We start from the raw sequence: 24,705 nt of genomic DNA, 5'->3' as shown, positions 1-24,705 counted from the left end.
ATTCTACACACAGGACCTTTAATGTTATGATGTAGCTCTATTTGTCAGGTATTTATTTTTTTGGATTGAGAGATATTACAGTCTAGTTTGAAGTAAAGAGCTGATTACTTCATCAACAAAAATAAACTGTCAAGAGTTGGATAAATTATGAATCTCTGAAATCAATAAAGAGGCAAAAATGCAAACCATTCTTTGGTTCTCTCATCTCGCATGTGAAGATTTGCTGCTTTTCTTTGTTTTATACCATTGCAAACAGAATTATTATCTGGACTGTTACCTGGACAGAACTAGGCGTTTGAAGTCATCGGTTTTGAGAACTTCTTCACAATTAATCCAAGATTAATCGATAACTCAAACAATCCTGCAGCCCTACTGTGATTGTTTCATGCATTATAAGTTAGTTAATTCATTTTCCTTTATCATGACATCTGATCTTGTACTATTAAACCACACATACCATCCTTAACAAATGTATCCATATCACGCACTCCCACTGCCTACTATTAATTCATAGCACATGTTTCTTCTAGCACCATGCTGTGGTCTTGAGAAACAAGATCCCTTTGTTTGTCAGTTATGAATGCACAGCTAAACATTTTAATTGATTATTTCTCTTTCGATACAGTTGTGTGTATATAGTGCTAACAGTAAGTGGAAGTGCAGCACAAGTCTAAGTGAAACACATACTAACATTGGGTGTGAAAACATAAGAAGCAATAAGAAAATGGACTTGGACTCAGAGATACAAAGGGTGGGATAAGGCAGAAAAGAGAAAGAGTGTCGGTGAGGTTTTCTGGCCTCAGAGGTGATCAAGGCAGAGCTTCAACTAATGCCACCTCACTCCTGTGTATCTGTTGCTGATACCATCACATATCAAACTGTTCCTCTTTCACCCTGCTGCTTTGCTATATCGAGCTCCTTCACTCGCAAACACTGGCACCCTCTCAGCCAGCTGAGTGCTTCTGCCTCTTTGCCAGGCTGCTCTCCTCTCTCCCCCTGTCTCATTCTCTTTCTTTCTCTCTCTCTCTCTCTGCCACCCATCTGGGCCTTGTAATACATGACAGCTGAAGCAGGGTTTCCAAATTTAATTTGAGGTGTGATAAAACAGCACATATCTATAAATTGTGCACAGAAAGCCTGCCTCTATGTGGATCGTTTTAACCTCTTTCTTCTGTCAAACATGTGCAGAATATCAAACACATGATACCCAGGCTCTCTGCACAAAAAGGAAGATCTACAAATAGAATTAATGGTGAGGAGCCCTGCCAAAGCAATGACAATGAATTTAATAATAACGCTGCAAATGGAGTATTTCAAGAATGAGGAGGGATCAATTTGCAACATCTAACTCTACAGTATGTTAACCTTCTCTATCAGATAAAACGCCTTTGATGTGAAAATAGAAATGCCTGTATGTGAGTGAGAAGCCGCAAGAACTACAGCTAATGTTAAATGTGTGAAAAGTGTGTACCCACGCACCTACAGTAAATGCTCACATACAGACACATGCACACTCACACACACCTAATGAGCTCTGTGGCTGTTAGTGCTATCTTACAGTTTGGGTGAGTGTGATCCTTTCCGCCACAGTTTGTAAAACCACTTTTACACTGAAATTAGTTTGTATATGCAGGTTTGTTTTTTTGAGTGAGTGTCACATTGGTCACTACGAACGCGCCAGAAAAACAGGGAACAGTAGAAAGCAGCAGATCACACACCTCATCAGACTACATCCAGAACAAGTTTTAATCAACATGATTCTGAATTAGAAACACAATGTGTTTCTGGAGCTAAAAACAGAAGTGAGGAGTGAGACATCTCACTTCTTTTTCATCTCTATCGAAGTTGCACATGTGCAGTACCGATCTGGCAGCCGACAGCGCTCAGTTATTAGGGACACAGGCGTGCTTACAACGGTTACTTCTGTAATATCTTTTGACGTTATTCTCTCTTTCATAGTCAGCGCCGACTTAATCATGTTCACCTGCTGCTTGAACAGAAAAGGGACACAAAGGTATTAACAAGCCAGCGGCCTTTACTTTAACACACGTCATAACATTGCGCCTGATGGAACAAAAATGTGTGCGTCCCCCAGGTGTTGCGTTAATCACTGACGATCAGACCCGTGACTACCGCAGTGTCATTTGACATTTGAGTGACTGCAGATTGTACCCATTTACAGTGAAGACAAGAGCCAGATATCAGTGGGTGTTTTGACTAATGTGAAAGGGGTATAATGAAGTCCTGTGTTCACAATGGTGCTACTCTTATTCTATAGTGATGACCACACTGGATTGGACCACCATCGATTAAGGGATCAAATCATGATTGTTTGAATAAAAATGTAATTTCTGTTATAGGATTTTAAAAAAACAATTGTATAATTTGTGGCAAAATACAACAAAGAGATATTGCTGTATCACTATGACAAAAAAGATCCTACAACTCCGAGCAGTCATGCAGGAGCTTATGTGGCGGAAAACCCCTCTGCATCCATTAATCTTGCAATGGCACCGCAAAACTTTCCAAATAATTCCTCCTGGAGTGGATCAAGAGCGTGGCAAGAACGTACAGTAAGACATGGGTCTGCTTTGGCTTCATCTGAAGCATCAGAACGAGCAATAATCGAATAAACATGTGAAAAATACCAGAGAGACTCAATCAAGGGATTCCCCATTACGGCTCTGCAGGGTCTGGCATCACACACACAGAACTAGGATGGGAGAAATCTGTGACACTTGGAGCTGTGGGAACGTGGAGGAGCAAACGAGGAAACACTTAGATTTCACCGCATTCTGTCGCCCGTCCCGTCTGCTCTGTCTCTACCCCTCACGCCCCTCAGCCCCTCCATCTCTTGTCTTCTCACGCTGGAGAGCTGTTTTCGCTGTCTCCGGCCCTGTCAACCCCATCAGTTCCCCACCTCTGTCATCCTCCTCTCTTTTCTTCCTCCTCTGTCCCTCCCACCCGCTGGTTCTGACGCCTGAGCTGAGCCCCTTGAAGAGTCCTGGTAATAAACTGTGGTGCCTGCGCTCTTCATTGCTGTCTCGCTCTCCCCACCCCTCATCCCAGAGCGCCGATACATCTGCCGTTATACTAGGCCCAGTCCAAAAAGGCCCGGCCCCTCCACTCTGTACAGTACATGCACGTCAGTCTTTAACGTTCAAAAGTTTTCCCCCTATTCTCTCCCTTTCTCTTTTTCCCTCTCTTTTTCGCTGCCCGAGTCCTTTGTGTACAGTGTGCTATGCTCAGTGTGGCAGCACTGTGCCAGAAAAACCCACACAAACACACAGACACACATGTATGCGCACACATACACAGTCACAGACACACAGCTGGGCCCCAGCTGCATACAAAGACTGGGGTTTGGAAATCAATGAAGGAGAAAGAAGAAAAGGGGAAAGGAGTTTAAATAAATTGGCACTTGAAAAAAGAAGAAAAACGAGAAAGAGGGAGTGAGGGAAACATGGAGAGAGAAAGCTCTCTCTTAAACCGGCACATCAAGTCAGGAACAGAGGGAGGTTTTTCATGGACTAACAAAACATAACGCGCAAGACAACAGGAATAGATATGTTTGTGAGGCGGCTTACGAAATGTAATCCAACATTTGATTCGAGAGCGAGGGTTTGAATGGGTCTGATCAGTTGTGCTGCTGTCATTCTATCGAGTCTGAAAGCAAGGGGAGATCCCGAACAGTACACAGCCAGAAGATTTTAAATAAACAACATGACAACATTTTCTTAATTGTGTTGCCTTTGCTAATTGACTACCAGAACTGCGCCAACATTTGTTAAGATAGAGAAGGGATTTTAAAGGGTTGCTTCATCAAACTTCCAAAAACTGATGGAAAAATTCAGTTGTTTTCTCTCATTTCTTTATTATTGTATCTGATTGTAAAAAAGTCATTGTGGCATACTTTGTTGCTGAAGAAAAATAAACATATCGTCTCCTCTACCTCAAACATCACACAGCAAGTTTAGACATTTCTGGTCGAGCAAAAAACACAATTATATGGGATGATTTTCACCACTATCTTCATCAATAAGGAGAAAGGCAAATGACCCATTGGTGTCAGAAATCAGTGGGTTAACAGACTAAAGAAAGGGGCCTGAAGGGGGATGTTGGCTATCACAGCTCAGCTAATTAATTCACACTCTTTGAAACTCAAATCTCTCACACGCAGCCAGTAAACACAGGTCGTCGTTTCAAATGGATATGTTTCCTTTCCTTTGTCTCGGGGCTGTTTTCAATCTGCCAGGAATGAAGAGTAGTAATTTCGTCACGTTGCTTTAGATTGGTGAACATTGACAGTTTTATTGGGGGAGACAGAGACATAATCAATAGGCGCCTTGGAGAGAGAAGAAAAGTCAGCCTATGTTTTTTTCTCTTTCTTCTGGTTTGGATAGGATCCCCAAATTGCTGTCTTATGAGTCTGGCCTGCCAAATTCATTTGGTTTTATCAAGGACCTTTAACTCCCTGCTCACACAGCCGCCTCAAGCCAGGCGCATTCCAAATCCTACACCGAGCTTTAATACGCACGTTTCTACGCTGACATGAGGATGTAAACGCATGCAAGCATTTGCTCAGTCACGCAGACTTCTCACACGCACTGACGCACGTGTGACATAGACATATGCTATGTATAAGCATGCCATCCGTGCAGGGCAGGCATGCATGCAGACCCACTGTGCAATTAAATAAAAAAGCAGTTCAAACTTGTGTCCTGATTTTACATTGTAGAATATATTAAAGGCTTCATAATAGCTTTTACAGCTTTCCGATTCTCAGCTAAATATACATTTCAATCACTTTCCTCTCTCTTTACAATCACTTTAAAACGCCTTGACTTGTGGAAATTGACCAGAGGTGATGTTTATCTTTGCTCTGAGGTCACTGAAGGAATTAAAGGAACTGGACTTTTGTTTCTGATAAGTGACAGGTCCTTGTCAGTAAGTGTGTCTTTTTGCTGATAGCTTTTCACAGTAGTGTGATGGTGCTGATTTGTGAAACAGAGCGCAGCCGGTCGACAAACTGCTACGTGACAGTCAAAGGTGAGAGTTTGTGTGTGTACGCGTGCACACACTCAAGCACCCGTTATCGCTGAGCAGCCCGAGGGGATCTCACCCTGGTGACACTCCCGCTGAGCTTCACACCTCTCTGAATAAAATGAGGAAACACTTGCAGCAAACTAATAAACTATATAAGTAAATGGACTTCTTCGAGCAAATAGGTTTAGGACAGCTGTGTGACAGATCAGAGACAAACAAGCACGCTGCGTGGTTTGCGATGGCTTTCATGAACCTCGAGAGAGAATAAAGCCAGCGAGATTTGTGTGTGTGTGTATGTTGTCTGAAGACAAAATATCCTTTCAGTGATAGCGATGGGTCTAAAACATTTGTTTTTTTCCTGGGTTTATGGCTATGTTTGCATTTAAGTTAGCTTAGGATATGCCAGGGCTTTGCCTGCATCATCCAACAATTTTGCATGAACTACAGAGCCAGCTGCAGGACAGTCACGCATCCACCTATAAACCCCTTAGAACTAAAATAATTTAGACTAAACTTTATTTACATTCAAGGGTTAAGGTTTGGTTTCCATTTTGAGTTTTTAGAAAAAGAGTTTCAAGTTAAATCTGGAGCTAAAGAAGGTTTAACGAAGTGGATAATTTTTGTTTGGTTTGTTTTGGGAAGTAGGATTTCATTCAGACGGACAAATCCTCATCAGCAGGTCAGAAGAACAAATGCTTATATGTGATGTGCATGCCAAGGAGTAGGTAACATAGAATTGTTTGTGAGTTCAGAGTCACACATAAACAAGGCACTACCCGATGCATGAAGAAGGTCTCCAAAAAGTTTAAAAATTAAGCAGATGGTTGCTCTCAGCGCACCAAAACTTTAGGGCCAGATGACGCATTCCACTAATTCTTGATGAATCACAGAAACATTAAAAAATGTTAAATGTGCAGCAGAAATAATTCCATATGCACGTAGGCTACTTCAAATAAATGCAACATGTTTTAAAACATTTGAAAGAAACAAAGCCAACATGAGTTAAATGTGTTTACACTTGCACTTACTTTTTCCTTCTCTGTTTCATGCAAGTGACTGGAGGATTTGACAAAAAAGGTTGAATGTGTGACAATGTAGTTCAAGAAACGCCTGAGCTATTTCCCTTTTAATTACTTGTGATGCAGTCCACTTTCTACTTGAAGAGATGTTGATTAAAAACAGAATCAAACGCTTGAAAAAGTGATGTTGACTTCAGATCACTTTGGTAAGGGAACAAGATCCTAGTAAGTTTCAGTCTTTGAGCAGGTTAAGCTTACAGCGTGAAGAGCAACTAAAGTAAAGGCTGCATGTAAGAGAAAGTCCCACTGAAGTACAGTAACAGTGGACTCTAAGAAGTTTTTCTGTTTGATCAAAAAGTATTTCTTAGTAAATAAAGTACAGGGTTTAAAAAGGGCGGATCTTCTTCAAATCGTGGATTTTCTGCTGTTTTAATAAATAACTTAATATATAAAATATGCAGGGGTCAGGAGATTACATAAAAACGCGTGCAGACACAGGTTGTAGGCTTGTCTCGGCTTCCACCCTCTATTTCACGGCTTTGCCCAGGTATGTGCACAGGTAGAATAATCCCAGTGGCCGCCAATCTGACGAAAGTTGACTGCTCATCCCTGCAATTTTACGCTGCGAGGCAATCACAAGGCATGAACGCACAACAGACACATATGTGTGCGTGTGAAATATGAATGTAGTCGAAGTGCTACGCGGTGATAATACAATCATTGAAGTTTTGCTACAAACTGCAGAAGACAAACAAACAGAGAGCCTCTGTCCGCTGCAGCTGCAACATCTGCCTGCATCATTTACACACTTATTCAAACTTTTCTGCGCTGCACGCTTCTTACCTCGGTTTCTCCTGGGGTTGGCTTGTTTCCTCCGTTTGCCCCGACTTTCTTCTGTCATCATCACGCTTTTTGTTTGTTGTTGTGTCTTTTTAAATTTCGCTTCAAAAAAGTTGTCCAAGGGGGCAGCGGTGTAAGCGAGTGTGTGTTTGTCCTGAGTGCCTGCCTGAGAATGAATGGTGATGAGGCATCGCCTTCGGTCACAGCGGGACACTCAGACCTTGATGGGACTCCAGAGCTGCAGAGGCGACGAGCCGTGAGGAGGAGTGATGTCAGCAGCAGAGGCTGGCCCTGAGGTCAGGCTTTGGCATCGTGAGCGTACACCTTCCTCATTCACGAAGTCGTCAATGTTGGAAAGACTTGCGCATAAAGCCCATGATCGATAAATACACCCGTTATACTTTGACAAGTTATTCGCTAAACAGCTCCTCCTCAGAGAGCGTCCATGTGCCTGCATGTTCCCCTCCATGTAAACGCCGGGGCACACTGAGCTACATGATCTTTTTTTTTTACGTGTAGCCTATCGCCTACAACCGAATGATTACATGTATGAATATAACTAATCGCTTTTGGTAATTACTCTCCAGTTTAATCCGTTAAGACATTCAGGGAACAGCCAGAGGACTGCGCAGCGAGTCCTCCACTTGTTGATTTGCCAGTTTTCCTCATGTTTTGATGCAGCAGCTGATCACAAAAAGCTCATCTCCAACTTGTGCCGCGGTCACACAAAGTTGTTTGACGAGGTGCAAATGAGGCTGTTAACTCCATCTTTCTACATTTTCACCGCTGAGAGATTAGACTAACTGCAGGTTAATGACAACAGGTATGCGGGCACCCCCCCACCACCTCCTCGTCATGTTTTATGGCCCGACTGTTATGCACGTCGCACCTGCGCTCGAGTACCCTGGAGAGGACCCCGTCCTGCGCCCCATTCACCCCTGGATGGCTGTAGGAAGTAGTGCATTGACAGTCCTTTTGTGTTGCAACCTGGACTGTAATCTGTTTTGCAACTGAAAAAAACATCCGAAATAAAACTCTAACGCGGCGTTCAGGACCCCCACCTTGGCTTTCTAGTGCCCCCCACCTCTTCAGGGATAATACAAGCGAGCAGGGTAGCTTTTCACGGCGCATAATGTGCCCTGCTGTAGACTCTGTGCGCAGTAAACAAACTGGGATCTGACACAGTGAAACAGATTAGAGAGGTGAAAGACATTACCTGCACGGAACTTTTAGAAAACGGATTAATGAAGTGATAAACCTAAATCCAGTGTTAAAAAAAAAGTAGGAGTCACTTGTGTAAAAGTTAAGATATTGCTAAAAGGATTACATTGGTAAAACTCTTAAAGTATCTGATATAAAATATACTTAAGTATCTAAAGTACCAGTAAATGTAAAGTATAGGCTTCATTAGGGCTGGGAATCATATATGATATATAGCCTATCATTATCATGATATGAGACTTTGTATCGTCTCAGAGTTTGGATCTTTCTTGGGTCTTTCCTGATTTTAAAGGCTGCATCACAGTAAATGTAAAGTGTCAAAATATTTCTTTGGTAAATGTAGAAGTCACCTATATGAATAGTAGGCTACTTGAGTAAAAGTCTGAGTAGCTGATATTAAATGTACTTAAGTATCAAAAGTACAAGTAAAGTAAATAATAAATAGTAAACAATACAGTATATATACTTTATGTACAGTATATACTAAACACTATGGGTCAACAGATTATCAGCCCGGCCTATTACTACAGATTAGAAAGGCAACATTTTTCTGATTTGAATAAGTGTTTTCTTTTGTTTTGTTTTTTATCCGACTGACAATAATGCAGCATGCAATCTGCAAAATAACTAGTATCTCAAGTGATCAAATAAATGTAGTGAAGTATAAAGTACACTATTTGCTTCCAAACTGTAGTGTAGTGGGGGTTAAGGTACTTAAGTACAATACTTGAGTAAACATACTTAGTTACATTCCATCACAGCTTATATCAACAAGGACAAGTCAATTCTGATTATGCAATGACTAACCTATCAAAGCACACCAGTGAACATCTTCACATGAATAGGCCTGTTATAAGACTTCCAGATTAATAGGGCTGCACAGTTTGCACAAAATTATTTTGTGCAAAAAACTGCGTTATGATCAAATACTGTAGTGCTGCAGATTGGTTGTTCTCCAGATGTAAGAAAAAAAATGTCAAATCATCATGATTTAAATAGTTTTTTCAGAGAAAATGAAAATTGTGAAACAATGTGATTTTTTAACCATAAATTGTTGCTCTACAGATTAGTATAAAAAAGTATTAAACAAGTCACTGCAAATTCAATTCCTCCTCATCTCTGTAGGGATATTATGAAACAATAGCCGACCTCATGCACAGCAGTCATCAAACTGGCATAAGCATTACAGAGTATTATGAACCAATTTAGTAGATAACCTCAAAATGTGATTTTGAAGCTGTAACCAACAATGATTAAAACTCAAATCAGCTTGTGTTGAAAAACAACACACACCCCCCTTCATTCCTTCACCGTCAGGACTGCTGGGGGTTTTTCTGTTAATGGATTCTGGAAGAGAAAGCATCCTGAAGGTGGGGAGGGAGCTGCAGGCCAAAGAAAGACAGGGACAGAAGGGGTCATCACGGCTCTTTGTGGTGGGATGGATAGAGGAGAGGAGGTGGACGAGGCGGGGGCAATATACTTTGCTACAGATGAGGGTCACAGAGGTGCAGAGGTGCTTCAGAGGTCCTGGGAGCTGTTTTTTTTTTAAAGTTATGCTCATATATGTCTACATAGTGCTAGGGCTGCAGGTTAGGTGGAAATGTTTTTTCATTTAAAATTCCAAAATTTCAATAGATTTAAACCAGACTGTAAATTTCTCTCTCAGGCCAGATTTGTATATATGTATAGTATATAATTGTAACTTGTTACATGCATAGTTTTGTGAGGTTTTTTTGTTTATTCAACTTTACTAAAAATGTGCCATTCTGCACTTCTTTTGATGGGTCTAACCACTCAAATTTAAATAAATCAACCACAGCATAGCTCTCTTAATTTACTTTGAAAGACGCACCAAATGTACTTTTATGCACTTCTTTTGCATATGTTTAATAATGCACCATTTTAACAGTTTATTCATTTGATGTTTGATGGACTATGACTGAGATTGTTGTGCGCAGTCTTGTTTTGGTTTAATAGTTGTGCGGCTTAAAATAAGGACACAGCAATGTTGTGGTGTTATAGTTAGAGCTTTCTACTGTCTTGTTAAAACAACTACCTCTACACACACACACACACATATACATACAAACACACACACACACACACACACACACACACACACACACACACACACACAGTAACACACAAGGAGGAGCATGGAGGAAGCAGTCCCACTGGGGTTTTGTCCCTGACTGTGGTCTATGGGTTCAAAGCTTCTTGCATGGGGAGGAGAGCCCTTAAACAGCATATTAAGCAGGAGTTAATTATATGCCAACCTAAGTGACAAAGGAAAAGAAAAGCCTCCCTCTGAATGGCAAGACAAGAAAAGAGAAAAGTCATTATGCTGCCCACTTCTTTGCATTTGAAAAACTCTGTTCTTATTTTGGCATTTCCATTTGTAACTCAACAGAAAAGCGAGATCACATTGTAGAGAGTCGACAACACGATCTCTGCATCAGTGCTGTCTAACTGCAGTCTAATGCAAACCTGCTGAAGAGTAGTTTAAAAATGCACACCCATGCACACTAACACTCACACTCACTCTCTAATTTTGTGAAAAAGAAGCTTTGGTCATTTAACATAACAAATACTTTGGCCTGAGGCAGGAGACAAGACAATGTTAAGGAAATGTTCATTTTGAAGAAAGAAGTGAAGGTCAAATGTGCTTTATATCTAAACTTATGCAGCTGTGTCAAATAAGAAGTTAAGGTACATACAATCTAACCTAATCAACTGATATGGCTTTTTCAGGGCCAATACCTATTATTGATAATCAAGGAGACCAATAACCGATATTTGGAATCGATATACATTTGCAGAAAAATAAAAATCTTCTACAATTTACTCAGTACTGTGAATAAGTACAATTTAGAGGTTCTTTACTTTAGTATTCCCATTTTCTGTCGCTTCATACTCCAACTCCACTACATTTATTTCATAACTTTAGTTACTAGTTACTTTTCCGATTCAGATTATTCTGTGTTTACAGGCTATTACTTCTGACATGTAACCAATCAGATAGTGTTGTGGGCGGGACATTGAGTGCGACCACAGAATGGTGACTACAGACAGAGAAAGGATGCTGCGTCAGAGCCAAATTTGTAAGCGTATTTTCAAAATTAACTGATTGCCTCCACCAAGGACGTCATGTTTTCACCCATGACCATTTGTTGGTTTGTCTGGAGGATTACACAAAGACTACAGAACGGATTTCCATGAAACTTGGATGAAGGATGGGTCTCAGCCCAGCATAGAGACCATTATCTTTTGGTATATATCCAGATAAAGGGACGGATGCAGGAATTTTCTCTCACTTTCTTTAACATTGCGGGATAGGGCAATTTTTAACATTTATGTTTATTTCGCAGGGAGTAATGCATGGATCTTGATGAAAAAAATCAGGCGTACTTAGGTGGCTGGTATGAGTGAGTGAACTTAAATTATGGTTTGGCAGTTATCTGTGGTTTGAAATTTGTTGGCCCTTGGCGGATGTATGTGCTTTACCGAGTGCCATTCTAATGTTATAGGCAATCAGACACAAAAAACACTGATACTGATGATCGGAAATATTAGGAACAATCGCCCCAGTAATCAGCCAGGCCAAAGATCTGTCTATCACTAGTCTAACAGTAAACAAATACAACAAGCCTGCTCTATATTTACCTCAATAATTGCTTCTGGAAAGCATACTTATGATGAGAAATGATTACAATGATTTTAATGTGTTACACATGTGTGATGCACCTTTAATCTGGTACATCTAAAGGGTGATTTCCTCAAATTTACTAAGCTGTATAGAGCTACAGTAGCTGTAATATTAGATGCTCTCCCTGCAAACACCCCATTTGACCCTTAATGTAGAGCTATTGTTTCAAATAACAGATGTGGATATGCCAGATTGCACATCAGTAGTCCGCCAGGAGATCTTCCCCTCGCCTTGGAGCAAATGAGTCAACGTTAGCATCACTGCCAGGCTGTAGTGGCTGCCGTGAGTCTACAGTGCCATGCCACAACACCACAATGCCAATATAGTCTAAGCACACTGAGGCCCCTAAACCAAAACGAGCCAACACTGTAAAAAGTAATGGTGGGGATACCATTTCACAAATATTACATGACAAATGTTACTTACTGTAAATGATCTTTTGAAGCACGGCAGATTAAATGGCGGCGTTAGCACACGACAATGCGTTTTATAAAGTGACGAATATAAGGGACAAGATGTTGAAAAGACTATTATATTCTCAGCGTATTTTAATATTTGAGTGTTTTGCCACTTACCATCGCGGTGTTCAACTCGCCAGGATTTTTTAAAAGTTTGCTTGAAGTCAGTGAACCCATTATTTGTTTAAAGTTACAGTTAACGCTAGCTATTTTAGCTAGCTTAGCTTGTAAGATTGCACGTAGCAGACGTGGGCACTGTTGCTATGGTTACTGAGAGTTTCTTTGACCGGGACTATGTTTTAAACTCCTGGCTGCAAAGACATGAATAATTCATATTTTTACGAGCTATAGTTATTATTAAAATTTAATTGAGCATATTAATAATTAGCCTTTCATTTCTACTTTATTGCCATGCAGTTGAAGTAGGTGTACTCTACACCAATGGTCCAAAACCTGGCGGAGGGATACTTCAAAATAAATCCGAGGTCATAAGGTTATTAAAAGGATGAGAGAGAGGGGAAAAAATAGGACTGTTAATAACCCTAACAAAATTGGGTTTATTTTTTTATGGTCTTTTCTCTAATTTTGCTTCAATTTGAGGGGGGAAAAACACTCTATGGTTGCACTGCTCATAACTCACTTCCACACCACCATATCCTATGATGTGAGGTCATAAATAGACATGACTTCACTTTAAATAGTCACAAGTAGAAAAGATTTGAAACCACGGTTGCACAAGATATGAAACAGTATCATGGGTATGGACATTTCTCGCTCTCGTTTCATCTCCAGATTTTCCCACCACTCTCTTATTTGATGTCTTTAAGAGTACCGATGCCGTGTTGATAATATTTTACGAGCAAGAGTTGTGTAGTTATTCTTTCTTACAGCATTCAGCGGCCCTGTGTGCCAATCCCCACTGACCACAGAGAGCCCGTCCAGGCGCTGATGTCACCAAGAGCAGCCATTTTTAATGCTAATTCACTTGCTTAACTGCAGGAGCCTAGCAGATGACTGAAGCTTATAATGGGCTTCAGTGGCAGGCAGGTCTAAATCATATTCATAACAAGGGGTTTTCCAATTATGACAAGGACAGGAAGACGGATGATTTAGGGTTGATGTCCTCTGCTTGGTCAGTTGGCCAGACTTTCAATAATTTGGGGGTATAACGGTGTTGGATCACAGTTTTTCAGAATATAGATAAACTGCTTACAGGGTTGATAGACTAGGTAGAGTGTGCAGCGTCCAAGTTATGCAGAAGGAGCTTAATTTGAAGTGAATGACAAAGAAAAACTGTTTATCTGGGCTCCATCTCAGGCTGTGCTGCTCTCTGTTGGAGGAAAGGAGTCATTGCATGAATCCACCAGGCACCAAAACATGTTATGCAGCAGAATGAACCCACAACTTTACAAGGAAACTTGTTTTATGGATTTTTGACTCCTCATCCTTAAATTACAATGATGTAAAATGGGTCTAAAATAAAACCTCATTGATGTAAACAATGTACAGATATGTGTGATGTAATAAAACACAACAGACATGAAAAGAAAAGTTTGACAAACATTCTGCATCCATCCCACTGAACATGTTTATTCATAAACTGGTAAAATATAGCACATTTGTATAAAAATGTAGAAAATTGTACACAAAATATAACACTTGGCTTTTGTCTATTATAGTTAATGCTACTATTATAGCTTTCTGTTGCTAAAGGTGATATTCTTTTGCCAGCAAAAAAGTCATAATGAAGGATGACAGTTATAAAAAAAAAAAAAAATCAACAACACACACACATAGAAGGCAACGTCCGTAAGGTTCATTAATATAAAAAGATAATTTTATACAAAAGATCTCATACATTCTAAAGAACAGCACTATCAGTCAATGTTCATGTCCTTATTGCTAGTGTTAGTGTTGTGTTAAAATAGACTATTTGTGCATCTTTTTCTCAGTCATTTTAAGGTGTCTTTGGTAGGTTGTACACTTTTTCCAAAATGAAGAAATGTTCATTCCCGCTAATGCTTAGTAAACTTTGAAGTGACGCTACTATTTCATTCTGAAAAGTCACAAAAAATGCTTCAGCAATACTTTAATGTGGCCTTATTGAGTCTAGCTGTGCTCAGGTGTGTTCTTGAATGACTATTAAAAACAAAATACTGTGATGATTTTTTTATCGCTACCAAAATGAGGTTCATGTGAAGAGTCATAAGAGACAGAGACCTTTTCCACACAGTGCTGTAGTCAGTGCAAAGCCACAGTGTAAAATTAGTTCTCCTACCAAGAGCTGCAGCCTTCTTCCATATGATACAGCTCATACAATAGTTGCACAAAAGTACCTCAGTGTACACATATTTGTATTCAACACAGTGGCAGCGAGTGATAAATGTCCTGCTTGTTGACCCCCTGTCCTGAATTAGTAATGCAGAATTTTCCAAATAACTCCTCTTTGGGATTAGAGCCAAAGTGCAGCAACACTGTACTATAGATGTACCTCAGTTTCTCAAATATCGACATCCATTACTGATCTGTTAGCAGATAGAAACCAGCTGACTCTGGTTTCATTAAAAATAGCCGTCATCCACAGCTAAGTCATGTCATGTCGGATTAATGTTGAGCGAAGGCATTATGTTCGAATATATATGAGACATACTGTAATAAAGAGGGGATTGTTACACACATTTTATATTTGAGCATTACGCATTATACCCCATGTATGTACCTTAGAAAGAGCACGACCCTTTCTGTTTTTGCAGTTATAAACACCACTGAAAAAAAGTACACAGCTGCTTTAGGAACACTTACAGTAAACATGTGGAGTGCAAACTCTCTGTCTGGAAAGGCATTTACAACACAAATGTAATCTGAACACCAAAGATTCAAACACAAGTCCTGAGTGTCTGTGTGTAGGCTATGTGTGTGTCTGCGACTGCAATATTTGCATGTGTAGGAATACTGATATGCCACTATAAAGAGTGTGTTGTTCATGACAAGGACGAATTCCCTAGCAATACAGATTAATATTTAGTAGCACCGAGAAATTATTTCTCCATCGCTAAAAGCACATCTTTAGTCTTCACTCAGCTCTTAAAACAACCTTCTAACACTCCCGCCTGAACATTGGCCTTCAGAATCCAAGCAATCACAAGACAGGGGACGATTTATCCACTGTCTCATTGTCATATACACAACATATATAAATGTATATAAAACCTATTTACATGCATCCTTCTCTGCTCCACTGTTGCCACAGCCCTACGTGACTGGAATGCCTGTTTGGAAAAAGTTCAGTATCAGTTTCATATCAGGCATATAGCTCTGTGTCCTATAGTAAGGCACAGAAAAATACCAAGTACCAAGGCAGCGAAGGAACAATACAGCGAGAAAGGCTGATCAGGCACCTTTGGTTTTAAGGTTTTGGGTGGGGACTTAATTTTGAAATCTGTGATGGGACCGCGTTAGTAGCTTAGTCTCAACTTGTAACCAAAATGCATTACAATACACCATTATTCCTGTTACGTGGTTAGGGTTAGCCCTGATTCATGCCTAGCCTTAACCGTAACCCTGGGTATCCAATAGCAACAGACCCCAGCCTGTTCAGGATCCTGGCTCGAACAAGGGTTAATGTGTTGGGTTTAGGCTGATTGGGATGAACAAAACAGCCCACACGAATGATCCACTACAGGAAATAATTCAAAATTCAAAAGTTTGTCTATCGTACCCTAACTGGGCTTTCTTGCAATGTACCAGGGAAAATCACATAAGCGACTGGACTTAAGTGTTTTAAACTCCAGGCTGGGTACCTCTGGACACTTGGCTACATGCATTTCCATTTGGGACCTCAGTTAAAACATTAAGAACTGGCTTAAACCTCTACTTGATTGTGTCCGGGAAAAGATGTCCTCTTTTAAGACAGTGTGTTCAGGTATTTATTCTCCCCAGCCAGCGAGGTAAGCATAGACGTCATGTCGCCCACAGCCATGTTGGACAGGCCAGAGCCTGCAGCGAGGCTGACAGAAGTCTGGGGGGTGGTGAGACGGGATGAGGCCTGGGAGGAAGACCCTGGTTGGCCCTGAAGGGGATTGTTGACTGGGCTGAAGGAGGAAGGCTCAGCATCATCAATGATGGAGGTGAAGTCTATGCGAGCATTGTCCAGGTCCAGGTTTTCTAAGGCATTGGAGATAGGGCCAGATTGAGGATAGGGTGCAGACTTTGTGCCACCTGTTGGGTCCAGGTTGGACCCCATACTGTGCTGCTGGTTGAGACAAGGTCCGTTTTGGGGGTCAATGTGTTTCTCCATATCCATGTTTATCTGACCCGAGTAGTACATGTTGTTGTTATTCGAAGGAGAGAACATTTCATTTTGTGGGTGCTGTGGATGCTGAACTGGAGGAAGTCGCACTGCTCGTCTGGGGCTGGTAGTGGAGTGGACTGGGCTGAGGTGGGGTGGGCTGCCCAAGTAGACTCCCACCTGTGATAGGCTGTTCTGACGGCTGAGAGGTTTCCGTCCCTGAGGAGGCCTGGGGACCACCATCTCCTGGCCATAACATGAGCCTTGGAGCTGCTGGTCTTTAGGTGTCACAGAGCTGTGGGACGGAGGGCTCATGACCAGGTTCTGGTTTGGGTAGGATGGATAGGTCTGGCTGGAGTAAAGATTCTGGTTTTGGTGCTGTGGACTGTGCTGCATCATTGCTGTCTGGGCACTCATATCCATGTTATCAGACAAGGGAGGAGGTTTTATTCCACTCTGCTGCTGCTGTTCTTGTTGCTGCTCCCACATGAGTGCTTGCTGGGACTGCACATAGTTCCTCACCATCATCTCCTTCACCTGCATCATGGGGGTTTCTGACCTCTGCCCTTCTGCTAGTGAAGTTCCAGCACAGCCCAAGCTCAAGCCACCACCACTGGGGAAGGAGTTCTGGTTCTGCCCCTGAAAGTCACAGCTAGGGTTGTTTGAATTCCTCATCATGACCTGGCCTGTCTGTTGCGGGTAACCCTGAGTCTGCTGGAGGAGCATCCGCTGCTGTTGGAGTTTAGCACTTTGACAGGCATCTCCACCTCCCATCCCAGGGTGGAACTGCTGCTCAGGCTTGATGATGAGTTTGTGGGTTCCATCAGGACTGTTGTAGAGGGCTTGCTGATTGTTGAAGTGGGTCGGTGTCTGTTGAGGCTGCAGGGTGGGATCCGAATACGGCATTCCTCGCTGGTTCTGGAGAGCATGGCTGGAAGTTTGGATTTGGCTGTGGGTATCACTCCAAGTGCCCCCAGCATCAGCACCCTGGCCTATGCTAGGGTAATGAGGGCCTGAGGGACTGAGCTGGCAGGTGCTCATACTGTACTCGGCCTGTTGGAGAAGTGTATTAGACATGCCCTCTGAGTGAATGGGCCTTGCTTGACCAACTGGATTTCCAGCAGCTCTGGAAGGGACTTCCCCTCCCTGGTTCTGGTAATGCCCCTGCATGTAAGCCTGGTCAGGGCAGCTCAGAGAGTCATGGCTTGGGGACAGTTGGTTTGAAAGAGGACCTCCAACTCCGACTCCGCCAATAGTTTGATGCTGTTGCTGGTAGCCCATGAAGCTTCTCTCACCAGGGGGCATCATCAAGGAACGATCCCTGGCATCAACAGGAGCAAGGTGGGGCTCCATACCCATAGCCTCCATCATAACGTTCTCTGTAATGCTAGGTGGTCGAGGGGAGTACATGTGGCGGGCGAGACTGGAGTCAGAGCGGTGTTGCAGCGCATTCCTTCGGCCCATCATGGCGACATTATTAAGGCTATTGAAGCGCTTCGGGAGAGCTTGTGGATCCGCCACTGATCGAACCGGGTCACTAGCCCGCCTGCTGTTGTTACCTGGAGCCTGGTGAGGGTAGATAACACCAGTACCATACTCTGTGTTGGCACTGTGTCTACGTGGACCAACTTGTTGAAGGAAAGGAGGCAGAGGTTGCCCCTGGTACTCACTTAAAATACCTCCTCTTCTGCCAGGAGTAGCTGCCTGCTGCTCCATATTGGGTAAAGGAGTGGGTGGTGGTCCACCAGTTGCTGCAGCATATTTGGCCTTTAGGCTGTATTGCTGGGCGGGTGTTAAATTAGGAAGACCTGGCAACCCTCCACCTCCAGGACATGGAGCTCCTCTGCGATTGGTCTCAGGCGAGAGGGGGTCACCTCCGCTCTGCTCTGGGCCAAGAAGGTGACATCCTCCCCCTGGTGTTCCTCCCATTTGTGAGACGTCACTAGAACGCCGGCTGGACAGGTAAGGAGACACCATGGATGACCGACGGCTGACGGTATATGCAGAGCTGAGGCTGCTGGTGCCGCTTCCTCTCCTGTCGTTAGAAGAACAGCCAATCGCCGTGCCACTTCCTAAATCGTGATTGGACAACTCCATAACTCGTCGATTTGAGAGGAGCGGAGAAGGCACACACATTCCCATACTCTCCCCCGGACCTGAAAATTCACAACCGGAAGGAGGAAACAGCTTAGAAACAGTTTAACAAACATAAAGCAAAAATGCTAATTTAACTGTCCTGTTAAAACTGTATTCCCACATGTTGTAGAATACAAACTCCCTGAATCATTTAACTCATAACTTGCTTTTCACAATTTATTTTTTTACTTTTAATTTAATAATTCTGCACACAACAGAATTCAGAATATGATTTTTTTTTTTTTTTATCAAAGTACATACCAGGGAGTGCGGGTAGCTTGGTATTGGCACAGCGGGCAGGGGGGGTTGGTCTGCGGATTTGCTTCAGCTTGTCGATCTTCAGGTTCTCAAGCCTCTTCAAAGCCTGTGCTGACATTCCCATTGTTCCTGCTACACTTCCTGGCTCTCCTCCTCCTCCTCCACCTGCAACACCATCCTCCAGTGCTGTGAGATCCTCCAGACTGCCTGCTGCATTCAGGTTCATCTCCACCCCACTGTCATTGTTGTTGGCGCTCCCCAGTGGAGAACGTTCGCTACTGCAGGATGACTGACCTCCAGGGCTTGGCTGGGATTTCTGAAAGCAGTTATGTAACATATTGTCATCTTTAATGGCTGACAACCCCATGTTAAGTATACTTGATTCATACCTTATGGCATAAAAAAACAGTGGAAATGGTGCTTTTAATACTGGAGCTTTATATATTTTCTTATATTCAAAGGACCTTGCATCACTCACCAGAGCTGTCTCAGGAGCCAACAGTTTGCAGTCCTCCCTGCGCGTCTCCTCTTTCTCCAGCAGCAGTTCAGAGCTCTGGCCTCCAGGAGTCATTGCTGAACCGGGGGGTCGAGGTCCTGTGTCTCCACGGTGTTTCTTGGTGATGTGGGCTTCAGGGCCGTGCACCGTCTTCACGTGTTTACGCAAAGAGCTCGGATCTGTGTACCGTTTAGTGCAGCCAGGGATCTTACACACATAGGGTTTCTGTAAAAGAGCACACAAAATCTTGTTTGAGTTTACATCAAAATTCACTTGAGTGAAAAGGTCACACATATGTAGTAGTTTACCATTCTTGGCCCAGTGTAAATCAATGTCAGTGTATTTTTCCAAATACATCCAAAATATTGCCATAAGCATGAATCTCTACATGACTTTTATTATTGAATTATTTTTGTAGTAACCAATGTAATAACAAAATGAATATCATTTATCTGTTAGCCAGTATCGCTTCTAATAATGTGCAGAGCATTTATTGTTCAAACTAGATTACTTTTCAGTGGTGTTCATTACAGTACCTCATTGGAGTGTGTTCGGTTCTGGTGCTTGGCTCGGTCTGAAGCGTTTGAGAAGGCTTTGTTGCAGCCTTCATGTTCACACACATATGGTTTCTCTCCAGTGTGAGAGCGCAGATGGGTTTTCAAATTCTCCAGGCGAGAGTAGGCCTTATTACAGCCTTCAAACTGAAACGGAAATAAACATATCGCTTTTAAAACAACAAAAAAAATCGGATTAAAGAGCCTTACCTAATAAACAAAACAGAAATACCCAGCTTTCAAGTCTAAAGTCTTACAGCCGTACTGCTGCCACAGTACATTTAGTGTAGGTACAAGAGCTTTATTAAGAATTTTTATCTGTTTCCCCCCCTTGGATTAATGATTTGACAGGCGTTGTTACTATTGAAAGGCTATATTGAAACAAAAATACAAACTTGCTCTTTAAAAGGGAGAAAAGCTGAATATTTAAGAGTTTTCGTTATCAGTAACTTTCTGCTTAAAAAATCTAAATGACATAGACAGAAACAACAACACCAGAGAAAGAAACAGAGAGAAGGAAAATACATAAACAGGGACTGAAGATGCACTCACAGTGCACTTGTGTGGCTTCTCTCCTGTGTGTCTGCGCATATGAACCACCAGCATGTACTGGGCTTTGAAAGGCCTCTGTTCTCGGGAGCACTCCTGCCAGTGACACACAAACTCCTTCTTTTCTCCGTGGATGTGCTCATTGTTGATGTGCTGTTGAGAATACAGATAGCAAGATCCATTAATAATCAAAGTGATTTTGTAGATACATCTTTGATAAAAATGCTGCTTTTTTCCTCTTTATTCTGCAATTTCCATCACTGATCTATCTCTTACATGAACTAGCTGGTCTTGTGTGTCAAACTCCTTGTTGCAGCTCTCCCAGTGGCAGTTAGTTTCATAGATGGCCTCTTGTTCAGGCTTCCCGTCCTCCTTGTCCAAGTCATCTCTGCCATCCAGGAGACCCAGGAGAGGGTCCTGATGAAATATATGTGTACAGAAAATGGTTTTAATTTTGTCGACAAATGCCAAAACTAAAATATAAACATGTTAAGGTGAAAACTACTTATAAGAGAGTAGGACTGTACCTGAGTGCCAGTGGAAGAAGGACTGGCCACATCTCCCTCTGACCTCTCCTCCAGGCTCTTTACATTCATGCCATCCATCACACCCCCCAGGCCTGGCTCTGTCTTCAGCTACAAAGCAGAACACACACCTTATGTCACCTTCTGTCTGGGTCTCTTTAATGCACAATTTTAGGATTTTAGATCTCCCATCCATCCTTTCCATCCCAGGTGTCAGAAGCAAACAGTTCATTGATGCTGCTTTGTAAAGTGAGAGAGAGACATCTTACATGTCCATGCTTGGGTGGAGCGAGGAGCCGAGGATTGTGAGGAGGTAAGCGGGAAGCTTGGCAGGGACCTGGCGTGTGTCCACCCAGAGGCGTCCCTCCGCCTCCTCCATACATGGAACCTTGTTGCCTGGATTGGCAGTTTATATTGCTGGAATAGCCGAGCGACGGGCTGCGGAGTAACATACATAACGACAATATGTCAACACTAGCAGAATAAAAGCTGATGGAACTGGTGGCTTTGGCTGAATACCTTGAATATTAGACCTACAAGCCTGAGATAATAAATGTGGATATTGCTGACTTTTACATGTTAAATGTTGTGTATTTGTATATAAATTGGAGACATGTCTTACCTCATGGCGCTCACAGAGAGATGGCCGTAAGAACTGGCACCGTTGGGGTTGCAGCGAGCGTTAACAAATGCCACCAAGGAGTTTGGTGATGTCCGGATCACTGTCTGCAGGTCAACACTGGCATCAGACAGAGGGGAGATGGACAATGCCCTCTTTTTACTCAGCTTCAGCATGGAGCGAGGTGTGGAGAACCTCGAGCCTAGAGGGGAGAAGACGGCAGCGAGAACAGGAGGGTCAGCTTTGATGATACCAAATCCTTTAGAGAGCATTTTATTTAAATTTAAATTAAACAGTGGGGAATGATAACTCACCATCACCTGAGCCGATCTGATCAGAGCCAGGCTGAATCTGGCAGAAGTTGTGATGAGAGGACATCATGTTGTTCTGGTTACAGTAGGGGGTGCTATTTCCACCTGTTGGACATTAAAGCAGACAGAAACACTGAAATGTAGCACTGCAAAGATCCACAGTTACACCTTTTAAACAAGTGAGCACATGTTCAAAATCTCAACCACACATCACGTCTAACAACTGCCAATTGGTTCAGCAGAACAGGACAGCTACTTGGGGTTGGCCACATGACAATCATGTCATTTAAGTTTCAGGAAAGGCTGTAAGACAGACTTGTGAAATGTAGGTAATGACACGTTAGACTGTGTTTATATTATAGCTACATTGTCAGGAACAACTTACAAAAAAAAAAGCCATATCATTTGTCTTCAGTAACTGATAGCATTTCAAATCAATCTGACCCGGCCCTGCACACTTGTAGCTGAACTCACTGTAGCTGGATCCTGCACATGTCAAAGATTTAACACCTGACATGACATGACAAGATATACGCAGTATAATATGTAAAAAGCCAAGCAGTAAGAGTAATCAGCTAGTATCTGTTCAGTATTCATAACATTCACTATTTAATGTTGACATATTTTATGTTTAAAGGCTCTATTTTTTATTTCTTACTTCACTTCTCCTTAAGTTAACTGTAAAACCTAGATTAGTCGAACCTGCAGCAGAGTAACAGACACATCTATATCTCAGCAGTACAGCCGGCCTGCTGCTTCCTATTGTAGAAATCTGGGTAGCCTCTGTTTCAGTCTCTCAGGTGTCTTTAAGTCCAAATCAGTAGCAGCTGTGAGATTATGAAGATGTAAAAGATACTCTGACTCACACTCTGTGGGCGGCATGCCCCTGTGGCCCATCATACTATGCGGCGGTGGGGCCTGAGGGGGCCTCATATATTGATCCATGCAGTGGCCGATCCCCTGTCCTGGTCCTGAGCCATGAGACATACTGGGAGTCATGGGATTGTACATAGTTCTGCAGTCCTGGGGAGGGCCGTTGAGGAGCGGGGCACGCAGCGAGGACACATCACTGTAGGGAGACTGGTCTGATGGGACTAGGCTGAAAAATGTAAAATAAACACGGTTATGAATTAGGAGAAATAAGTAAGTGAATTCAACTTGATTAATTTAGCACGCTTTTAACACAGTGTGCAAAGTGATTTACCATCAACACAGCAATAAATAAACAAAAGAGAAAGGGAAATAATCTTGTTCATGTGAAAAATGGCCACCAGTGGAGCTGTAAAATGGATAATAGTGCTTTTTTTTCCTTCAGTAAATGTCAAGGCATCAGAAAAGCAACACATGCACAACATGGATGAATTCATAAATAAAAAGTTGAATGCGCAATGAATATTCAAAGTATTTTTCTGTTTGTTTAATTAACAAAAGGAGCTTTTTTAAAGGTGGCTGTCTGAGCAGCTGAACGTCTCTGCTCTGACCTCTTGTGACGTCTCGTTCTCTCCACTAGATGGGGTATAGCCCCTGTCCTGGTCTACACTGTGGAAACTTACTCATTTGGGTTTTCCCCTTCCAAACTAGAGAAGGGAAGCTTCATTGGAACTTTCCAGTCTTCACATGATTTTCAGTGTTTTCTCTGACCTTTCTTTAGTCTCACTAGTTAGTTCAAAACCTGTCCCTTCTGTCCTTTTTCTCTTTCTCTCTGTCCCTCTCGCTCCTCTCCTAAAGGGGCAGACTTCATCTATCCACCTTCTCCTAAGTCGTCCTTTCAGTTCTTTAATTCTTTCACCACGACGTGTATTCCACACAGGAGTTTAATCTGTCCTCTCTAATCCACTGTTCCCCCCCGAATCTGCCTCCCTCCCATTCTCACTCCTTTCTCCTTTTCTCTTCTCCCATTCATCCCTTCTGTTCTACTTCTCTCTTTCTCCCTCCCTCTGTCTTTTCTGTCACTTTCTATCTCCTCTTCCTTTCTCCCTCCTCCTCCTCCTCTTGCTCCTCTGTCTTTCTCTGTCCTGCCCAGCCACCTTTCTCTCCATCTCTCTCTGTCTCTCCCTCACTCTGGGTAACCTGAGCGGGGCGCGAGGCAGTCATGCAGAGCGCAGCGGGGCCTGGTCAGCCTGTAATTAGCAGCTGTCAGAGAGAGGCCGAGTCCACCCGCAACCTGGGTGGCATGAGGCAGGGAGGGAGGGAGGAGGGGGAGAGGGAGGAGAGGGGGAGGAGTGAGGGGCTGAGCCAGCACTGTGTTCATAACAATTGCAGCGAGAGGTGGGCTTCTGCGCCCTCAGAAATAACTGTGAGATTAAAATAGGAACAATTTCTGAGCCTCAAAAATGAGAATCATCCCTGATTTCACTAGAGAGTCTACTGCTGTGATTTCTGATCTGTCTGGTAATAAAGGTTGAGGAGAGAAGAGTAGCTGTGGTTGAACTGCAGCAATATTGGAAAAGATTTAAAGAAATAATTCAACATTTTGGGAACTATGCATATGGAAGCAGGTATTCTGGTTCTGTCTTAAGTAAGAAAAAAAGCCCAATAAGTCTTTAAACTTATTAGAGAAACATAAAACAACTATTTGTGATTTTGGGGGAGTGGTAATAGTTTGTGCTGGAGTTATTTCTAGACTCGGTGACTGTGCACAACTTAAATCGAGGCACTGGGCAGATGGATGAACTGTTGT

At 42.5% G+C, this 24,705-nt stretch overlaps 2 protein-coding genes across 3 annotated transcripts in view; both read right to left on the bottom strand.

The window, feature by feature from the left end:
* LOC311255445 (zinc finger E-box-binding homeobox 2) overlaps window positions 1-12,535 on the bottom strand; it is a 34,625-nt gene extending 22,090 nt beyond the window's left edge. The window contains exon 1 of one of the 2 annotated variants that reach the window (XM_084349924.1): window positions 12,408-12,535. Coding sequence is in view for 1 of the 2 variants with exons in the window: in XM_084349923.1 (XP_084206049.1) it covers window positions 6,909-6,969 (61 nt within the window). In the remaining variant the exon portion in view is untranslated. Of the gene's footprint in view, window positions 1-6,908; window positions 7,017-12,407 lie in introns of those variants that run through there. The other variant, XM_084349923.1, reaches the window with a different exon arrangement.
* A 1,325-nt stretch (window positions 12,536-13,860) lies between these two features.
* Window positions 13,861-24,705, bottom strand: part of gli1 (GLI family zinc finger 1) — a 56,054-nt gene continuing 45,209 nt past the window's right edge. The window contains exons 3-13 of the mRNA XM_084349502.1: window positions 22,892-23,124; window positions 22,029-22,130; window positions 21,718-21,916; window positions 21,365-21,533; window positions 21,099-21,206; window positions 20,848-20,988; window positions 20,575-20,724; window positions 20,005-20,169; window positions 19,451-19,693; window positions 18,976-19,288; window positions 13,861-18,734 (exon numbers count right to left, since the gene is read on the bottom strand). Coding sequence (XP_084205628.1) covers window positions 16,195-18,734; window positions 18,976-19,288; window positions 19,451-19,693; window positions 20,005-20,169; window positions 20,575-20,724; window positions 20,848-20,988; window positions 21,099-21,206; window positions 21,365-21,533; window positions 21,718-21,916; window positions 22,029-22,130; window positions 22,892-23,124 — 4,363 coding nt within the window. The 3' untranslated portion in view covers window positions 13,861-16,194. The remainder of the gene's footprint in view (window positions 18,735-18,975; window positions 19,289-19,450; window positions 19,694-20,004; window positions 20,170-20,574; window positions 20,725-20,847; window positions 20,989-21,098; window positions 21,207-21,364; window positions 21,534-21,717; window positions 21,917-22,028; window positions 22,131-22,891; window positions 23,125-24,705) is intronic.

The sequence above is a fragment of the Pagrus pagrus genome, assembly GCF_965226575.1.
Source record: "Pagrus pagrus genome assembly, chromosome: 3".
NCBI classification, from domain to species: Eukaryota; Metazoa; Chordata; class Actinopteri; order Spariformes; family Sparidae; genus Pagrus; species Pagrus pagrus.
This window is presented reverse-complemented; position numbering and strand designations above follow the sequence as displayed.